A 19,874-nucleotide genomic window follows, 5' to 3' on the forward strand; every position below is an offset into this window, starting at 1 on the left:
TTGTATATGATACTTTATTTCCCTGGATAGAATTTAAAGGACCTTGAAAAAAGGGACTGTGTTTTGTCTTTGTAACCCTAGTGCCTAGCACAGGGTTACATACACATAATAGGTGCCTAAATAATGCTTGATTGATTCTGTCCCTGACTCCTTGTGTGACCTTGGCCAGAAGCTAAGAAATAAAACAACCCAAATAATGTCAAACATAGGCATTTTCCCATTTGGTTGTGGATTATTATTGTTAATGATACTAGTAATCCTCCCCTTCTTTTTTGCCTTATTGTGGTATGGTGGTGGCCCCAGATGGCAAAGGCTGGGCCCATGGAACATAAATTCTGGCAGGTCTAACTATCCAGCAGGAACTTCACATATGGCCTAGGAGGGTATCACTCTGTCGGGAGTTTTTCAGAAGTGAATTAGTTGTACCATCTCAGAAAGTTCTCCTTCCCTTTTGGTCTTCGAGTGGGTAATGACCATTTGTCAGTGATGTTGTTGGATTTGAATCTTTTATTTGCCCCTCATGACCTGTGTGACTTAGCCAAGCCTTTTAACTTCCCTGGACCTCTGTTTCCTTATTTGGATGAGCTGATGAAGGCTGTGTGGTACAGTAGAAAGGGTCTTCAGGGTTTGAAGCCTGAGGGACCTCAGATCCCTTCTCTGTCTCTTTGTGATTTGGGGCAAGTCATTTCCCTCCCTGGGCCTCAGTTTCCTTGTCTGTAAAATTGTGTGTGTAATATTGTTAACCTGTGAAGTCCTTTTCTGCTCCAGATCTATGATCTGTAAATGAAGGAGTTGGATGAAATCAGTCATCTCTATGGCTCCTTCCAGCTCTTAATCTAAGATCCTCTGTCTGAAAGCCTTCTTCGTGCTCAGCCCCACACATCTCTGAGGTATTCATGGCTAGTCTTGGCTAGTCTTTGGTTTGCTCATCTTGAAGCTTGAGCATGGCCCCATTTTTCTTGGCTCTGCTGCGTGTCCTTCTCATCCCATCGAGTGCAGTCCCATGTAGCATTTCTCCTGCCCATTCTAACTGGGTGCTGTTGTTGTAGGCCTGTCCTCACTTGTGTGAGGATGAGTTCTGCTTCAGGCCCGGAATCCCACTTGGGTCTGTGGCTTGCCCCCATATACCATGACTATCATTGTAAAAGAGCCTTCTCGTGATGCCGAGGGGTGGAGGCACTGTGGCCTGGGCTGCTCAGACACAGTTGCACAAAGCCTGTCAGTGGGGTGGGGTGGTGGGGGTGGGGGTGGATTACTGGAAATGCTGTGGATTTCTTCACTTCATGGTTTAATGTGGGAGTGGTAGCTCTCCTGGTCGGATCTTTGTTGGCCAGATGAGTAACATTCACTTTGCCTGATGGCTACATAGACCCTGAAGCAAAGCAGCCTTCCTTTGGAGGCTAAGCCGGCACCTTGTCACCCATGACACAGCTCTGTTTGCTCCAGGCCCAGTAGCATAAGCCAAGGATGGCTGTGTTGAGCTTGTCATCTTGATTTCCTAAGAAGCCACAGGTTTGAGTTTCTGTCTAAAAGGTACCACAAACCATGCCCTTTGACCTGAACTCAAATCAGGTTTTTTTTAGTTGGCATTTTTTTTCTTTCCCACTTAGATATAATCAAGTTGAGGGTGGGTGAACTTGTTTGATGATTCTGCCACTAATTTCTCATGCCATCTTGGGCAAATCTCTTCCCCTCTCTGGGCTTTAGTTTCTTCATCAAGGCACCTTTCAGCTGTGACATCCTGTGTTCTAAGATCCCTTACAACTCTAAAGGAAGCCGCTCCCATCATTGACTTTGCACCCATGTGTTAGGCAAGAGTGGCGATATCAAAGTTTAGATGAGACATTTGTGGTCTTTCCTTCATAGTGGGGAGAAAAGACCCAAACAGAGACAGCGCTCATATTTTCTATTCTTTTACCAGCCTCTATTCTGAAAGGTCCTTTCACACTCTAGCATTCTAGGCTTTAAGGCATCTCTCAGCTCTGCCATTGTGTTCTATGTTCCAAGACCCCTCTCAGCTCTTATATTCTGGATTCTCTCCTAAGGTCTTTAAGATTCCAGTCACTGTTCCCACTTGATCCCTAGTGAGCTAAACAGGCAGCTCCTAATGGTTGTGTTGCTAGTGGAAACACATGCCTTAGTTTGGATGTTAGAGAACTCACCATTAGGGATAGGGCAGTGTGGTGTCCCAGAATGGAAAACCTGGGAGGCTTAGTTTAGCTTCCTAATGACTATTTCTTTCCAAGCCTTTTACAGCTTATCAGGGAAACAGGTTTCAGGAATTTTCACTTTGCATTAACTAACCTCTACTGGCTGGAGCCTTCCTGGAGTTTTTGCAAGCCTTTGCTCTGAGACCCCTGGTTATCATTTCGTTCACAGAATCAGATGCCTAGAAGGCACTTTGCCAGATTTTTTAGGCCTTTTCTTTAGTTCTAAGCAAGCTTGGACCCAGATCGGCTCAGATAAAGTTATCTCTTTCCTCCATAAGTCTTTAGAATAGGAAATATCTTACTTCCCTTGATAACCCATGCCAGTGCTTCCTGACCTTATAGACTAAAGTTAAAGAAAATTCTAACAGAAAGGGACCCCATGGATGTGTGTTCCAACATTCAGTGGGATGCAACAATTCTTTCCTTCCTTCCATAAAATCGCTGGCCCGTGATCCACTAGCATCTGCTAGATCGTTGAACTCAGAATGTCAGGGCCGTAAGGGACTTAGAATGCAGAATGTTAGAGCTGGGAAGGACCTCAGGACACAATGTAGAGGCTTCAGGAGGTCGTGGGGACATCACTGAACCTGGAGTTTCAAGATCAGTTTTCAAATCCTATCCCTGGCACTCATGGGCTTGATTATGGGCAAGCTAGTCATCTCTCTGAGCTTCAGTTTCTTCATCTGTAAAGTGGGGATAATAATATCTGTAGTACCTACTGCCAAGTATTACTGTAAAGCTCTGACAAGATTATGTATATCAAGAGCGTTGGAAACTTTGGAGTGTTAATGTTAGCTATTATATAACTACTATTACTATAGTTACTATATAACTATATTATTATATAACTATTTTATAGCTTTAGTTAAGAGCAGGAAAAGACCTTAGAGATAATCTAGTGCAATCTTCACATTTTATAGGTTTTTTTCCCTTTTTCAGTAAATAAAAAATACAGATATACAAATGTTAATTTGTGTGATGATTCACATCAGAACTTTCTCAATAAATAGGGAGTAATAATAAGATGTGAGAGGTAACACAAATTTAAAATCTAGTACTCTCACTTTCTCTCGCTCTCCATATATATGTAAAATATCAATTTTATCTCAATGTAATAAGCATAACAAACAATAAAATTATATTCACAATAACCTTACATCAGGAAAAACTATTGCTCCCTTTTGGGATTAAGAAAGACAAAAATATTTATGCCCTGTTGAAATGAGAGACTCAATTTCCTTTGTTTGTATTCATTATATAAACAATCTTACCCCAGTAGTGTGCTCGATATGTGTGTATCTGTTCCTCTTGATCAAGTTTTATACCATTGGTTTTCTCATAAGATTGTCTTACCTTTATTTTTTAATTTAGATAGTACAGAGTCATTGCCTGGCTCCCAGCCTCCAAGAGCCCCAACGGTCAGTAACTGCGTTACTGTATATTTGATAGCCTTCCTAGGCTGATTCCTAGGCCAAATGGCTCACTGTTTGATATTTTTAAATTTAGACTGCTCTGTAATAATTAAAAACTACATATCTGGTCTTAAAAGGTAGAGTGATGTTGGTGACAAGCGGCAGTGTGGTTCTTCTGATAAAGAATTATTAGGTTTAGTTGGAGTTCCTCCTCCAGTGCTGGAACAGTCAGATTCACCTGAATCTTGGTGTTTTCCTGGCCTTCACTGGTCTGTTTAGGATGGCACTGTGCTGTCAGGTGGTGGCCCTGCTCAAGTGGTGATTGCACTGGCAGAGGACATAGGGGAATGCTTCATGTAGTGCCCTGCACTGACAGCCGGCCTGTCCCCAGAACCAAATTCCCTGGGTTTGGTCATTTAAAGGGACACAGTCTAACCTGGCTCTGTGGATAAAATACCAGTCTGCAAATTGGGTTAAGGATCCCTCTCTCATAAAAATATTTAAGGCCAGGGCCATGGAGGTGACAGAATACATCTTACCTTGATCTGGTGTGTTGACTAGTCATTATTCATAGAATTACAAGATTTGCTTTAAAGTCTTCTCCACCCTGTTTGCTTTAAAAACCTTCTGGAGGAGGGACTATCACCTAACCCTAGAGTTATCACACACCGTTGGCTATCCACTCTGAATCTTTGTGGACAACTGACTGGAGGCTGCCCATAACTGGGACAAGGAGTTGGATGCAGCTGTACTCTCATTGTCGAACTCCTCCTTCCTAGAGTCATTCAAATAAGTGACAAGGTCAGTTGATTGAAGGTCGCACCTGATTCTGTGCCTTTCTAAGGAAATGATGAGAAAAGTGGTCCAGATCCACTGGGCCCAGTAACCTCCACCTATATGCCACCTGTCCATCATCTGCCACCATAGCTAGTGCCACTAAATTCACTGCCCTCCCTGTTTTATAGGGGACATACAAGGGTTCAATCCTGGCTCTTTGAGGGAGGGACAGCCATCTTTTACCATCTTTTTAATTGTTCTGTCCAAGGGATGAGGGGACTCTTGCGGGCCTCACCATTCTTACAATGAAAAGAGACACAGGGTAAGAGAAAAGTATTCACTGCATGTAATTTATGCCAAGGTGCTAGACCCAAATCACAGATCCTGATGACTTAGCACATCACTAGCTGAATTTGTGGTGTGGAACCCTATATAGATTCTGAGATAGAGGTATGTGTTCTCCTCTGACATCACAGAAATCCCTTGGTTTTGAACCCAGATTGAGTGGGAATACCCTCTTTTTTTAACTATCAATAAGGATGTGCATTTTGTCCCATTAAAATGTAGCCCTGCCCCTGTGGCAACCTCCCTTACACTATCCATTATATTAAGATAGAAAAATGTTCTAACTTGTCCTAAATCCCACAGTGAGTTAGTAACAGAACCAGGAAGAGATCTAAACTAGGATACTAGTCTGTGCTATCCACTTTTATAGAGAAAGGAAACTGAAGCTCGGGAGGAGATGGGTGACTTACTCAAAGTCCCACAGAGGGCCGCTCGTACTACTCAAATCTTGGCCTTCCTACTTCCAGGCCATTGAGAAGCACGACAAAATCTTTGTGTTCTGAAAGTGATCGCATTTGCCTTTGTTTTTTTCCTAGGACATGGTGCAAATTGAAGAGCAGAGATAGACACTCTGGTGGCAACTTGGTCATAGCGGTGTGCCCCCAAAGACTGCATGCAGCACGACCTTGACTGATGCCCGCAGTGCATCCTGCCATGGACGGGGACTATCCACCGCATGATCCCCCGCAGACAGGAAATATACTCTTCAGTCTGCCCCACCTCCAAAGCCCCCTGCCCAGCATTGAGGTGAGTGAAGACCACGGCCAGAGCCTGGCCTCAGAAGAAACGCTCTGGGTGTCTCCTTCTCTTGGGACTGGCATTCTGACATTGAGAGGCAACATGGTGTGCGGCAAAGGCAGGCTCGTTGATCTGGAACTGGAAGGGGCTTCCGAGGTCATTTAGTCCAATCTCTTCACTTGACAGATGAGGAATTGAAGCCTATGAATGGTTGGTGACTCACCTAAGGTCACATGGGTAATAAACACCAGAAGCAGGATTTGAATGCAGGTCTTCTTCACAGTGTTGTGCCATGTTGCGCTGCTGTGACATGAGCTGTGTGACTTTGGTGGGTCACTTCTCTTTTCCATGGCTCAGATTCTTCATTTGGAAAATGGGGAAATGGTTGGTCCCACCTCCCTCTCAGGGTTGTCAGGAGGAAATGGCTTTTTTTTAAAAAAAAATTATTTATTTTCCCCAATTACATGTAAAAATAATTTTTAACATTATTATTTTTTTAGATTTTGAATTCTGAATTCTCTCTCCCTCCCTTCTTCCCTTCCCCAAAGACAGTAAGTAATCTGATGTAAGTTATACATCTGGAGTCATGTAAAACATATTTCCATATTAGTCATTTTGTGGAAAAAAACTCAAAAAAAAAGTGAAAAATAGTATGCTTCACTCTGTATTCAGACTCCATCAATTTTTTCTCTGGAGGTAGAGGTAGCATTTTTTATCCTGAGTCCTTTGGAATTGTCTTAGATCATTGTATTGCTGAGAAGAGCTAAGTCATGCATAGTCGATCATCTCACAATGTGGCTGTTACTGTGTACAATGTTCTCCTGGTTCTGTTCACTTTACTCTGCATCAGTTCATGTAAGTCTTTCCAGGCTTTTCTGAAATCAGCCCGCTTGTTCTTTCTTATAATACAACAGTAAGGAAATGACTTTTTATACTGAGTAATATATGAGAAGATTAATTATTATTGTTATACTCAACCAAAAAGCATTTATTAAGCCCGCTTTGTGTTAAGTCTGGAGAATACAAAGACAAAAATGAAATAGCTCTTGCCCTCAAGGAGGAGGAGATGATGCATGTATGTGGATGTGTGGATATATGGATATGCATATGTACATGTATATATACATGCATACACACATGCACATATACATATTTATATATTTCTGTGTACATATACAAATCAACAAGCTGTTTACCCTTTATGATTCTTTCCTCCAACTTCATAATCCATTACACATTTCATTGTGGCCCTCCTGGTACACATCAGTAATCTCTTACCTCTGTGGACCTCTTTACAGTTTGCAATGTGCTTTCACATCCTTGCTTCCTTCTTTTCTACCACCCGAGTGAGGTGGATATCGTGGAGGCCAGAGGGGCCAAGGGATGCTTGTCTGGTCACCTGGCCCAGAAATGGCTGTCCTGTGATGTTTCCCCTACAGCATGTGATGTCTGACTGAGCTGGAAGGTTTTCTTCTCCCAAGGGCCCCTGTGGACGCAGTGCTGGAGAGGTAACAGGAGAGAGCCTGCTTTCTAATCAGGCATCTTGTGTAATAGTATCACAGATCACTCCCCTCAGAAGACCTTAGAACTCTGCTACAGGATCAGTTTGTACATTAGGAATGGAGAGCTGGCACGTGCGGAGAACCTTCCAGCAGCTCATGAGCACTGTTTCTATCAGAACAGATGCCTCTCTGAGTCTCGGTTTTTCATCCTTTACAAAATCGGGGAAATACTGCTTATCCCATCTTCCTCCCACACCTCAAGGCACTAGAGAAATGGGACTGTTATCATTGTTACAAAAAGACAGCAGACTGATTTCCCTGAAGACCCGTGTCGAAGAATGGGGGGAGGAGGACATAGCAGATGTATTAGAAGAAGGGAGGTGTATTTGGGAATAGCTCATAGGTATCATTTTAGAACTTTCCCCTCTCCCACTCAAGCAGACACACAGACACACACACACACAGACACACAGGCACAGACACACACACACACTATGACCTACCTACATACCTGTTCATTTCAAGGAATCTCAGAGCTTTGATCTCCAGAACAAAGCACAGATTTGGAAGGGACGTCAGAGGGCCTCTAATAGAGCCTCCTAACAGAAGAGGAATCACTTCTAAGTCATCTCTGATAAATAGTCATCCAGCCTTCGGCCGGTGACCTTCAGTGAGGGCAGCTCATTACCTTCTGGGACAACTCAGTTTGGATAGGTCTTATTGGGAGAGTTTTTCCTTCTATTGAGCCTCAGTTTCTCTGTTTGTGGCTTTGGACCATTGCTGTGGTTCTGTCTACCCTCTGAAGTCAAGAAGAACAAATCCAGGGGTAGCTAGGTGGTGCAGTGGACAGAGCACCTGCCCTGAAAGTCAGGATGACCTGAGTTCAAATCCGGCCTCAGACCAAACACTTCACACTTACTAGCAGTGTGACCCTGGGCAAGTCACTTAACCCAATTGCCTAAGAAAGAAGAAGAAGAAGAAGAAGAAGAAATCCAGTTATCTCTTTTCTGCATGATAGCCCTTGAAATATTTGAAGATGGCTATCATGCTCCCCTTAAGTGTTCTCTTTTCCAGGATAAATATCCATGGACTTGAGGCCCCCCATCATGCTTGTTGGCTTCCTCCTTATCAGTATCCTTCCTAAAATGTGGCACCCAGAACAAAACCAGGACTGAGTGCAGCAGGATAACCTCCTCCCTAGTCCTGGACCTTGTGCCTTTTTAAAAGTAGGCCCAGATTGCATTTAGACTCTTGGCTACTGCATCACATTTTTGATTAAAGTGAGCTTGGGGTCCACTGAAACCTTCTGATCATATTCAATGCACTACTTACTTTTTAACCTTCTCTTCTCTGTCTTGGTATCTGTGAGGTCGGTTTTATAAATGCAAGTGTAAGACTTTACATTAATCCCTATTAAGTTTCATCTCCATAAATTTGGCCCAGTGTTTTAGGCTGCTGAGACCTCTTTGGATCCTGACTGTGCCATCCTGTAAACTAATTATCCTTCCTCACCTTCTGCCATCTGGCATCTAATAAAGATGCCATGGCTCTGCCTTTATTTGTGTTACTGATAATAAATATTCACACAGGGCTTGGCCTAGATCTGTGAGGTGCTCACTCCATTGGAGGTTTCCTTCCAAGGAGACACAGAGCTGTTCATGACTTTCTTGGGGTCTGACCACTCGGTTTTCACTCCGTTTAATTGAACTCTCATCTCACCATCTTTTCCATGAGAAAAGCGTTAAGATCTTTGTCACATTTTTAGCTAAAATTGAAATAAACTATCTGTAGCATTCCCCTCTTGTAACTTTGTTGTAAAAGGAAGTAAGGTTGGTGCGACATGACCTTTTCTTGATGAAGCCAGGATAACTCTTTGTGATTACCACTTCCTTTTCTAAATGTTCAGCAAGTCATCTCTTAAAAAAATTTAGATAGATATAATTTTACATTGTACAATATGTGTGTAGAATTGCACTATACTCACAAATAGACAATCAGACACATATGTAAGAGGGGAAAGGAAGGAATGGGAGGAGAGGGGAGGGGAGAAAGGGAGAATAGAATTTTGCCAGGGGCCAAAGTCAAGCTTGGTCAAGCTACAATATTTTGCAGATTCCATTCTTTGCCCTTACCTGAAAATCAAAACAAAATCAGTTCTTCTCTAATCCTGCATCACCTATCCCGTTATCCAGGATCCTTCTTTTCCTTTTTATTTTTTTTGGGCAATTGGGGTTAAGTGACTTGCCCAGGGTCACACAGCTAGTGTCAAGTGTTTGATCTGAGACTGGATTTGAACTCAGGTCCTCCTGACTTCAGGGCCAGTGCTCTATCCACTGCGCCACCTAGCTGCCCCCATCCAGGATCTTTCAAAGATCACTGACGATGATTCAGCAATCACACCTGTCAGGTTGTTTTGTTTTGTTTTTTCCCTTCCCCTTTCCCTAGGAGGTTCCCCACCTCTGCCCTAGGATGTAGTTTAGCAGGGCCAGGTGACTTGAGCTCATCAAGGGTAGGTAGGTGCTCCCTTCTTGTCTCCCACCTGATCTTGGGTATCCAGTTCCTGTTACGCATTTTTGTGCTGTCCTTTCAAGCCTAAAGATCATTCATTTTAGCATAGAAAAGAGAAACAAAGCATGGGTTGAGCAGCTTTGTCTCTAATGTTCGTTTTCCTCATTCTTTCCATCTCAAGTAATGGGTAGCTCTGTCCCTTCTCCGATCTTGCTGCATCCTCAAGTGTTGCTCCTAAGGCCCTTTTTGCTACTTCCCCTTGGCACTCCTGGCACCTCTTTGAAGGGATGGAGTGTCACTGTCTGCTGTCACTCTTCTGGTCTTCTGCCCATGTCTTTTTAAAATCTAAGTTGTTTGGTACATTCCCTGTGGGTCTGCTACATCCATCTCTTTTGACAGCTCCCCCTTCTTACCATAATTGTTCCTCTTTATGTCTGTAGAATTTCATTTTGGAAAGCATCCCATCCCTTCTGGTCTGCTATCCCCTTTAGAATTACAGGTCTTATCATCTTCCCCAGCTTTCCTCTGAGCTTTTAAAATCTCCTTGAGGTGAGAGGGCTGCAGCTCTCCGCTCCTGGGGTATCACCTCTTCTAAGATGGAGTTTCACCCCTCCCCCTCTCCCCATCAATTTTGCCTCAGCGGTAAGAATCAGGTAGAGAGCAGTTGGTACACTCATTAGTTCTTCAACCTTTTGAAAGTTGGAATGATCATTAAAGCAAGTCAGGAAGTTATTAGCTGCCCTGTTTTTGTCAGAGAGGGAGAGAGAGCTCCAGCAGATGTCTGGACAGTACACTAGTGAATTCACCCCTTTGTCATTTTATAAGATCTAGAACTGGGAAGGAAAGAAAGTTCCTGTGCTCTCCACCTCATTTACAGATAGGGAACTTGAAGCCTAGGGAGGGATAGTGACTTGGTCAAAGTCTCACAGGCTTTTAAGTAGCAGACCAAGAATTCATATCCAAGGCTCAATTCCAAATCCAATTTTCTCTCTCCTGTAATCACAGCTGACGTGTGTGTGTGTGTGTGTGTGTGTGTGTGTGTGTGTGTGGCTGTCCCATATTTCCCTTTCCATGGAGGGCTGAGCCTTATGTTCTGTGGGTGGCAAAGTCTCTTACTAATTTCACTGAGCCACCTGACACATCAACAGAGGTTCCTACAGCTTTCTCCCCTGCTGTGGTTGAGAGCCCACAGATACCTGTTTGCGAGATGTGGAAATTTGGACTAAGGCTCTACCCTGGAAAACTTTGGGGGATCCCTAGCAGGGAGAATAGAGGGGAGCTAGCCAAGCCCTTCACTGTCCGGATGAGGAAGCTGCAGGTGGAGGAGGTGAAGCCTTTTTCACATTATTAGTTTGAGGCACAAACTGGCATTTGAATATAGATCTCCTGACGATTGTTCTTGGGAACAATATTGAAGTGCAGGGCCTTATACTCGTGTCACATTTGAGCCTCACAGCCATTCTGGGACCAAGTGCTGCAGATAGTGGCCCATTTTACAGATAAGGAAACTTGAGGCTCAAAGAGAAGTGACTTGACCCTCTAGAGGCATGCAGGTATCTGTGTAATATTATTCAGGTTAATTGGTCATAGTGATTCACATTTTTAGGGCACTTTAATAATAGTAATTATTATGATTCAAATAGTAAGCATGGGAAGGCTTTCAGAGTGTTTTAATCTAAACAAGCATGTGAGGTATGTAAGGCCAGCATTCTCCCTATTTCTCCTCATCCCCATTGACAGAATGGGGAAATGGTCTCCAGGAGAAGTGTCACCCTTGGTTTCACAGCAGGAGCCTGAGGTAGGATGCCATAGTTGAGATTTCACCCACACAGCTCATTACTTTCAGCATTGTATTGGGGAAAGAACCCCGGAATTGTTATCATCTTATCTTAATTGCTATCTTGTTTTTTATATCATCTTGATTTCTGAGTCTATCATTCCCCCTGCTTAATCCAGTGAGCCATCCCCCTTATCAAAGATTTTAAAAAGGGGAGGGCAATTTAGCAAAACCAGCCAACACATCAGCTGTGTCTGAAAGCGTGTGCAGTATTGCATACCCCCTTTTGCAAGGTGGCAGGAGGAGAGAAGGACTGGTATTGGGAAGCACTGACCTTTTCAGTATAGGACATCTGGGTTCAAAGCCAGGCTCTGTCATCTACTAGGCTTCTGAGTTTGAACAAGCTGTGTGGCCTCTCCTGGCCTAACTTTCTCCTTCTGTGAAATGGGCATTGTACACCTTGCTCTGTTTATTTCAGAGTGTTCTTGTGAGTAGGTCATGACTACAAGAATGCTTTATAAATTGTTGAGTTCTGCACAAATATAAGAGATTATTAATGATGACAGTTTAGTCCTTTTAACATAAAATCCCTTTTAAGACCCTGGACTCCTTTTGGTGTCAGCCAGATGCATAGGCTTTAATTTATTTCTTCAAGTTTCTTTGTGAAGAAAAGAAACATTTTGGAGGTTGCATGATTTTGCATGATTTTGCCTGCATAAGCTCCACTTCCATGCAGGTATATTGGTGCAGGGAGGAAGCATTGGAGCCAGAGTCTAGAGACCTAAGCTCAGACCCCAGCCCAGACTTAGTGTCCTTGTGCTTCTTGGCAACCACGTCCCCAGGAAAGGCATAAAAGAAAATTCTACCTAGCAAAAGCATAGAGAAAATAATTGTGAAGTTCATCATTCAGTAAACATTTGTTAGCCATCTCTTCTGTGCCCAGAACTGTGCCAAGTCCTGGGGATCTAAAGAAAGGCAAAAACTGGGCCCTGCCTCGAGGAGCCCCCATCTGCTGGGAAAGACAGCATGCAAACAACTCTGTAGAAAAGCTGTGGAGCAGGAAAAATTGGAGCTAATCAGTGGAGGGAAGGCACTGGCATTAATGGGGGTCGGGAATTGCTCTTGGGGAAGGTGGAATTTTAGCCAGGACTTTGGGGAATTCAAGAGGGAGAGAGTTCCAGGCATGGGAGACAGCCCGTGAAAACACTCTGGGAGATGGATGGCTAATTTGGTTTCACTTTCTGTTATTAAGTTACAGTGGGGCCTCTCCTTGTCCTATCTCTGTCCCATTGTGCAAGTGAATTGTGAATGAGCTTTCTCAGCCTGGGCAGTTCAGAGGAAACCGTAGCCTATGCCCCGGCAGCTCGCAGTTGCAGGCCTTGAGTGGCCTCTTTTCATGGTTCTGTTCCCTAACTCAGCACTGACTGTGGGCTCTGTGCCAGCCCCAGACCAACCTCCACACCATGCTTTCCCCATGCTTCTCTTTTGGCCTGATCTTCCTTCAAAGGTATTTGTAAAAAGGACACTAGTTTTGATTGCACCCTTTACCAATACTATTTACCTTAGACAAGTCACATCCCTTTATTGAACCTCTTTGTTTCCTTGGAATGAGTGATTTGAATTAGATAATAGAAATTCCTTTTTATCTCAAGCATTCTATATTCTAAGTTCCCTCCAAGCTCTCATGGTCTGTTTTTTAAGGTCCCTTTTAGCTTGACCTTTGTCATTTTTTAAAGAATGTATTTCTTTTAAAATTTAGATGTGCAGATTTAGAAAATCCACCCCAGATGTTTACATGACCTATTTGTGCCCAACCTGTGGTAGAGCAATCCTAGCTCATATTGGTCTGATCAGCCACAGTCGGATGCATTGTAACTTGACTCTAACATAGTGATGTCATTTTGGTCCTCTTTGAGAATGAAGGACAACAACCAGTCAACCAACCATTAAGACGTAGAGCGATACCAACAAATCTTAACATTTCCATTTCCCAAGATGAGCAGAGACAGAGGGTTGTATAGAAATCACAAATTTCTGTTGTGTGCAATTTTTTTAAAAAGTATGTGTTAAATTGAACACCCACATTGCCCTGCTTTTTTGATCTCCTACTGAACTTCCTGCTGGTCTTTTCGATGTATTTTTAAGTGTTTCATTGATGCCCTTTTCTTTCCTTCCTTTTTTGCTGGGGAGAGGGGTATCACTATTTCTATCTCCCCTGATCAGCCCCAAATGAAAACCCTTCTTTTAACAAGTATTGTTAAGCAAACAAACAAAAACCACACATTGGCCCTTGTCTGAAAACATAAGACTTCTTCTGTTTCCACAGTCCCATCTTCTGTCTGCCAAGAGGTGAAAAGCATTTGATTGTTAGCCTTCTGGAGTCATGTTTGGTCATTGCATTGAACAGATTTCTGAAGTCTTTCACAGTTGTTTTCCTTTAAAGTATTGTAGTCATTGTATAAATTGTTCTGGATCTCCTCATTTCACTCATCATTTGTTCCTATGAGTCTTCCAAGTGTCACCGAATCTGTCTCTTTCATGATTTTTTACAGTGCAATAATATTCAATTTTATTTCTCTGCCATCACTCAGCTATTCCCCAATTGATAGGTACCCATTTTTGTTCCCAGTTTTTTGTTACTTCAGAAGGTGCTGCTATAAATATTTCTGTACATTTAGCACAGGGCTTGACACATAGGTAAATGCTTAATAAATAAATATATGGGTCCTTTCACTTGGTCTTTGATCTCTTTTTGGCACCGCATTTAGTGGGAGTATCATTGCGATAGGTCTCACTGTATATATATCACTGTGCACCAGTCTAGTTCCAAATTGTTTTCCTGGATGGTGGCACCAATTCACAGTTCCAGGATGCCTGTCTTCTGGTCCTCCAGCAGTTGCCATTTTTCTTTGTTGGTCACTTTTGGCAACCTGATGGGTGCAAGGAGGAACCTCAAACTTGTCTGAGTTGCCATTTCTCTTATTAATGATTTGGAGCATTTTTTTTGTGTGTAATTGTTCTTAATTTGTATTTCTTCTTTCAAGAACTGTAGGTTCATGTCCTTTGATTATTTCTCGAGGAATGGCTCATCTTCTAACATAGTTGGATCAATTCAGTGTATATCACGGATATGAGATTTTTTTCAGAGAAATGTGCTACAAAGATTTTTTTCCCCTCGGTTACCTCTTTGCCTTCTGTTGTCACTGCAATGATATTTGTGTAGAAAATTTTCACTTTTTATGTAGTCAAAATTGTTCGTTTTATCTTCTGTGATCATCTCTATCCCTTGTTTGGTTAAAAACTCTTTCTCTAACCATTGTTTTTTTTTTGTTTTTTTTGTTTTGTTTTTTTAGTGAGGCAATTGGGGTTAAGTGACTTGCCCAGGGTCACACAACTAGTAAGGATCAAGTGTTTGGTCTGAGGCCGGATTTGAACTCTGGTCCTCCTGACTTCAGGGCTGGTGCTCTATCCACTGTGCCACCTAGCTGCCCCTCTAACCATTGTTATGAAAGATATTGCTTCTCTTCTCCTTCAGTGTGTTTACAATCCAACCTTTTATATTCTGGTCACGTATTTATTTGAAGTTTCTTTTGTCATATATGGTGTAAGCTGTTGGTCTAAATCAGGAGTGTCAGACTCAAATAGATTTGAATCCTTTCTGTTAATTATTGACTTAGAAAACTACAAATTACTATGGTGTATTTTTATTACTTTTGTTAAACATTTTCTAATTATATTTTAATCTGGCTAGGGGAGTTTTGCTGATAAAACCTCTGGTCTAAACCTAAGACCTTCCAAATTCTGAACTATCTTCTTAGGCCCTTTCTGAAGGCTCTGATAAGGTCCCTTTCTTTTATTTCATAGAGTAGAGCCTACATGTTAGATTCAGAAATGTGTATTGAAATCAGTGATCAGAGATATCTCAGCATACACCCCTCTTCCAAAATCTTGGCTTTGAAAAGAAAGTAGAAAAAAGGAATAGCCAAGCGACCCTAAAATAATTTTTGAACCCTTGGGTACCATCTTTGCCCTCACTTTGGTTTCAATCCAACAAACACTCATTTAAGTGCCACTTGTTTAAAGCAGGGTACAGAGGGCTGGGGTTTTAAAGGAATCTGTCCCTTTTGTCAGGGCCCTTATGTATCCGCTGGGGGCGGGTGGGGCGGGGCTGGATATAAGTACTGAGCTGGATACGTAAGAAATTCCACATATGGGAACAACTGGCAATCCATTTTGGAATAGAGAGTCCTTGAAGGGAGTAATAGGAAATTAGACTAGAAAGGTAAATGGAAGCCTACTTGCTTGTCTTTATTAGACCCTTAAATGTTTTTTTTATTGGATTGGATTTTAGAGAGCTTTAGTTGCTAGCCTGAGGATTTTTGTATTTTTTTTTTTCCTGAATCTATTAGTATTTACCTAATATGTTATCATGGATAAGGAAAGGAACCCATTATTCCTCTCTGAATCACTGGGGATGTGTTTTAGTCACTGGGTAAGCAGTATTTACTGTAAACCATATGCGTGTTTCTCTGCTGGAGTTCAGAGGTCTATTCATCAATAGGTCTGTGTGCCTATCTGACAGAGAGATCAGTCTCCCTTTGCTGAAGGTGATCTACTGCGCAGGTCTCAAGTCGTCAGCCTGTGTCAAAGATAGATGCAATTTTGTCTCCCTTTTGGGTGATGCTTCTCCTCTGACAGCTTCCTATTGAAATATAATTAAATGATTAGAACTGAGAGGAACAAAGCGTAAGCAGACTTTTCTAGGAGTTAACCTGGGAAGGCTGGGGATTTCTTTTGACCTCATCTATAAACTTGGAGCTAAAGAGAAGAATGCTCGATGTGACAGGAGCTTGATAAGGAATTTGGGAAATTGGCAGAATTTTGCGGCAAGATGTTAGTCATTTAGTGCTTCCCAAATGACCAGCATATGAGTCAGCGAGGAGTTTTTGGGGGCGCCCTCTGTACTCGGCTTTGTACTTGACGGTATCTAAGTATGGAAGCTAGGTAGTGAGTTCTTCATTGCTGCTGTTGGTGGAGTTTATTCTAGTGGAGGCTGGGTGAGTATTTGTTGGGGAAGTCGTTCGTAGGATTCATGGATCGCACAAGCAATGCCTTGTTGGGCCCCCTGAGTAAAGTCCCTTTCCATTCTAAGAGTCCCAGGTTCCACGAGCTAACCAGAGAGATGATCCCTACCCTCACGGAAGTGATGAGAAAAGAGTCATGAGACAATTTATAGTTTAGTACAATGTAATTAAAATTTATGAAGTGCCCACTACGTGCTTTAAGACCAAGATAGTTTATTAAAATTTTAAACAGACAGTCCCCCTATAGTATAAAGCACCTACACGGAGAAATAATCTATTCAATAAAGCAACATTTCTTAGTCAAGGGCCTGTATTCTCAGGCCCTTTCCTTCTGTGGTATCTATGCCTCCTGTCTCTTCCAGTTCCCACATTTCATGTTTTGGGTTTTCCTGATTGGCAGGGGCAGGGGCCTCACCTTTGTTATCACCCATGCTTATCTTTGAAGGGTTTATTTGCGTTATGTGGCCATATCCTTCACATCTCTATAAACTAGGAGTGAACTCTTCTTCCTCTGAACTCCCATGCTACTCTTTCTAACATGTCGTTCATATTCTCTTTTTACTCATATTTCTGCATGAATGTTTACCACTATAAGCTCTTGTATCTAAGAGGTACAAAACTCTGATTTCTTATTCATTTTTTGTGCCTAATCCAGGCACAAAAAGAATAGGCACGTAAGAAATGGTCATTCAGTGAACAGATAAGTTAGCCAATTAAAGAAATTGATTTCAAACGAATAGGGAAAGAGGGCTTGATTTCATGGCATAGAAGGTACAAGGAAGCACATTTCGGTTTGATGGAAGGAATAACTTTCTAGCGATCAGAGCTGTCCAGCATTGGAATGAGCCTCCCTCAGAGGGTGAGGTTCCTGGTACCGGAGTGGTTTGAGCTGGGCCTGGATGGTGGCTTGTTAGGAGTTTCAGGCATTGGGTAGGAGGCTGGAGCAAGTCACTGCTGAAGTTCCTCTCAGGCCTGAGAGTCTTGATTTCTACCTTGTGCCCTGTACCCTCATCTCCGGCCTCCTGACAGAGTTAGCAGCCTCATCTGCTGAATCAAGTTGATATTTTATGTTTCTCCACTCAAAATCTAACTCTTTTTGGTATTGCTGTATTTTCAGAACTCAATGCTGCATTATCCTTGGTGGAATACTTTTGCCTATTCATCTGCACCTTACCAGCCCTTGACCGGTGATAACCAGTAAGTGCCCTTCTCCTCTGGATATGCCCTCACTTCACCTGTTTTCCGATTTGTTTGTTTGTTGTTTTGGTGAGCAGGCACATTGTTCACTAACTGGTGGGAATAAAATTGTAATATCCTGTTGTAGCATTCTATAAACTATTCTATGTTGGAATAATAATGGCCCTTGGAGAAGAGGTCGGAAATGGAGGTTTCTCCAACTTCATGATCTTAAACCATGTCTAAAAATAGATCTTATTGTTGTAGGCATTTAAATTACTAAATGGAATTTGCAAGTCATGGTTTCCATGTTGCTGTAGAAATTCATAGATTGTCAGAGATGTTAAGAACCGCCATTATCGTCTAGTCACAGAATTTCGTTTGCAAGGGATCTCTGAGGTCATCTGATCTAGTTTTCTTTGTTTTGTACTACTGTTAGACTCAGAATCATAAGGAATCTGGGCTTAAATTCTCTTTCTTCTTCTAACTGTGTGATCGTGGGCAACATGGGCAACCTTTCCTAACCCCATGTCCCCTCCTGTAAAATAGAGACCAAAGGGGAAGAGATAGGATCAGCATTTATGTAGCACCTACTATGTATCAGGCATTATGCTAAGCGCTTTAGAAATATTATCTGATTAAAGCCTCACAACAATCATGGGAGGTAGGTGCTGTTATTATCCCCATTTTATCAGATAGAGGTGAAGTGATATGCCCAGAGTCCCGCAACTAGTTGATTTTTGAGGTCAAATTTGAACTCAGGTCTTCCTGATTCCAGGTGGGACATTCTGTGCGCTGTGGTACCCCCGAGCTGCCTTAATATCATAGACTTAGAACCATAAGAGAATTTAGAAGTCCTGTAGTACTGATCTTACAAGGTCCGGTGGATCAGGTGAAATAACATATATATCTTAGAAATCCTCTCCTGAAATATAATTGAAGCCACTTGAAGACCAAACCCCCAAATCCCAGAGAAGAGAAATTCCTTACTCAGGGATTCACATTGAGGCAGCATGAGGAGTTGGGAAGGCAGCTCAGATCTTCTGATTCCCATCCCAGTTTTATCCATCTGCTGAATGTCTTTCATAAAAAATGATGAGAGGGGCGTACTCTGTGGGCCTCTGAAGGTGATTACTCTGGTCTGTGGACATGTGTGATCACTTTGTTATAACGAAGGTGCAACTATGTGAGAAATTGAGTGACAGTACAAGAGTTAGGAAGTACTATAGATGATAAATTAAATTCTGTCTGTCCCAGGGCAATCTGAGAAATCCCTGAATGAGTAGTGGAGAGAATGACTGCTATTCAACTCAATTCCACAAATACTTCTTCACCACTTAGTCACTATGTACCATGATTATTGTTAGAGAAGATATAAGATAAGGCATGGTCCGACCCAGCCCATTAAGGCATGTATATAGAGGGAAGATCAGTTGGGCAGAGGGAAAAGGGCCCTGGATTTGGAGTCAGTACTTGAATTTGCATTCCAGACCCCTGCTTAATTGTCGGGAACTTAGGCAAGTTCTTTGCCCTCCCTGGGTATGTAAAATGAGGGGTTTAGAATGGATAAGTGCTAAGGCCCTTCAGCTCTGAGCCTTAGGAATCTACAAGACTATAAAGTTATGACTTCATTGTTTTGGGTATATCAAGCTAGCCAAAGAGGCATGAGTGCAATAGTGTTTGGGGACTTAACTTATCTAGACAGGTGCTCTAAAAGCAGAGCATCAGTCAGTATTTTCTTTGCTTTCTTTACTGATCATTCATCCTTCCAGAGATGGAGGAATGAATGTGGGGAACATTGTTCTGGATATACTTTCCTCCAACAAAAAGACACTTCCAGTTGGGACGGAAGTGCTTGGAACCTTGGGAGAAAATAACCACTAGGTTGTAGAATTTGTGGTAGAGAAGAGGAAAGCCGAGTACAGGCTGATAGCATCTTAGATTTTGGGAGAGCAGATTTCACAGGATTCAGAGAGAGAATAACTACAACCCCATAGACTAAAATTGTAAAGGGAAAAAAGTCAGCCCAGGAAGGATGGAAACACAAAAAATAGTAATTCCAAGGAGATAGAAAGGTGGGTGTTTTCCACAGAGATTCGATGTGACTGCACAGGAAGCTTGCCAACTAACTTAGATTTTGAAAAGACAAGGACAGGCAACAGAGGCTAAATACCAGAGCCTGGCATAGTTCCTTAAGAAGAGTGGCAAGACTGACTTTGATAGACTTAGCTCTTCTCAGCAATGCAAAGACAATGCTAAGACAACTCCAAAAGACTCATGATGAAAAATGCTGTCCGCATCCAGAGAAGGAACTTTGGACATGGAAGCATGCTATCTGCTCTCCT

At 42.4% G+C, this 19,874-nt stretch overlaps 1 protein-coding gene across 2 annotated transcripts in view; it reads left to right on the forward strand.

Moving 5' to 3' along the window:
- The window catches only part of SBNO2 (strawberry notch homolog 2), a 225,367-nt gene that overhangs the window by 66,546 nt on the left and 138,947 nt on the right, over positions 1-19,874 (forward strand). For both annotated transcript variants that reach the window (XM_027853161.1, XM_027853162.1), the window contains exons 2-3: positions 5,281-5,491; positions 17,471-17,550. In XM_027853161.1, the coding sequence (XP_027708962.1) occupies positions 5,378-5,491; positions 17,471-17,550 (194 nt within the window). In that variant the 5' untranslated portion in view covers positions 5,281-5,377. The remainder of the gene's footprint in view (positions 1-5,280; positions 5,492-17,470; positions 17,551-19,874) is intronic.

The sequence above is a fragment of the Vombatus ursinus genome, unplaced genomic scaffold (genome assembly GCF_900497805.2).
Source record: "Vombatus ursinus unplaced genomic scaffold, bare-nosed wombat genome assembly UNPS02009918.1, whole genome shotgun sequence".
Lineage (NCBI taxonomy): Eukaryota > Metazoa > Chordata > Mammalia > Diprotodontia > Vombatidae > Vombatus > Vombatus ursinus.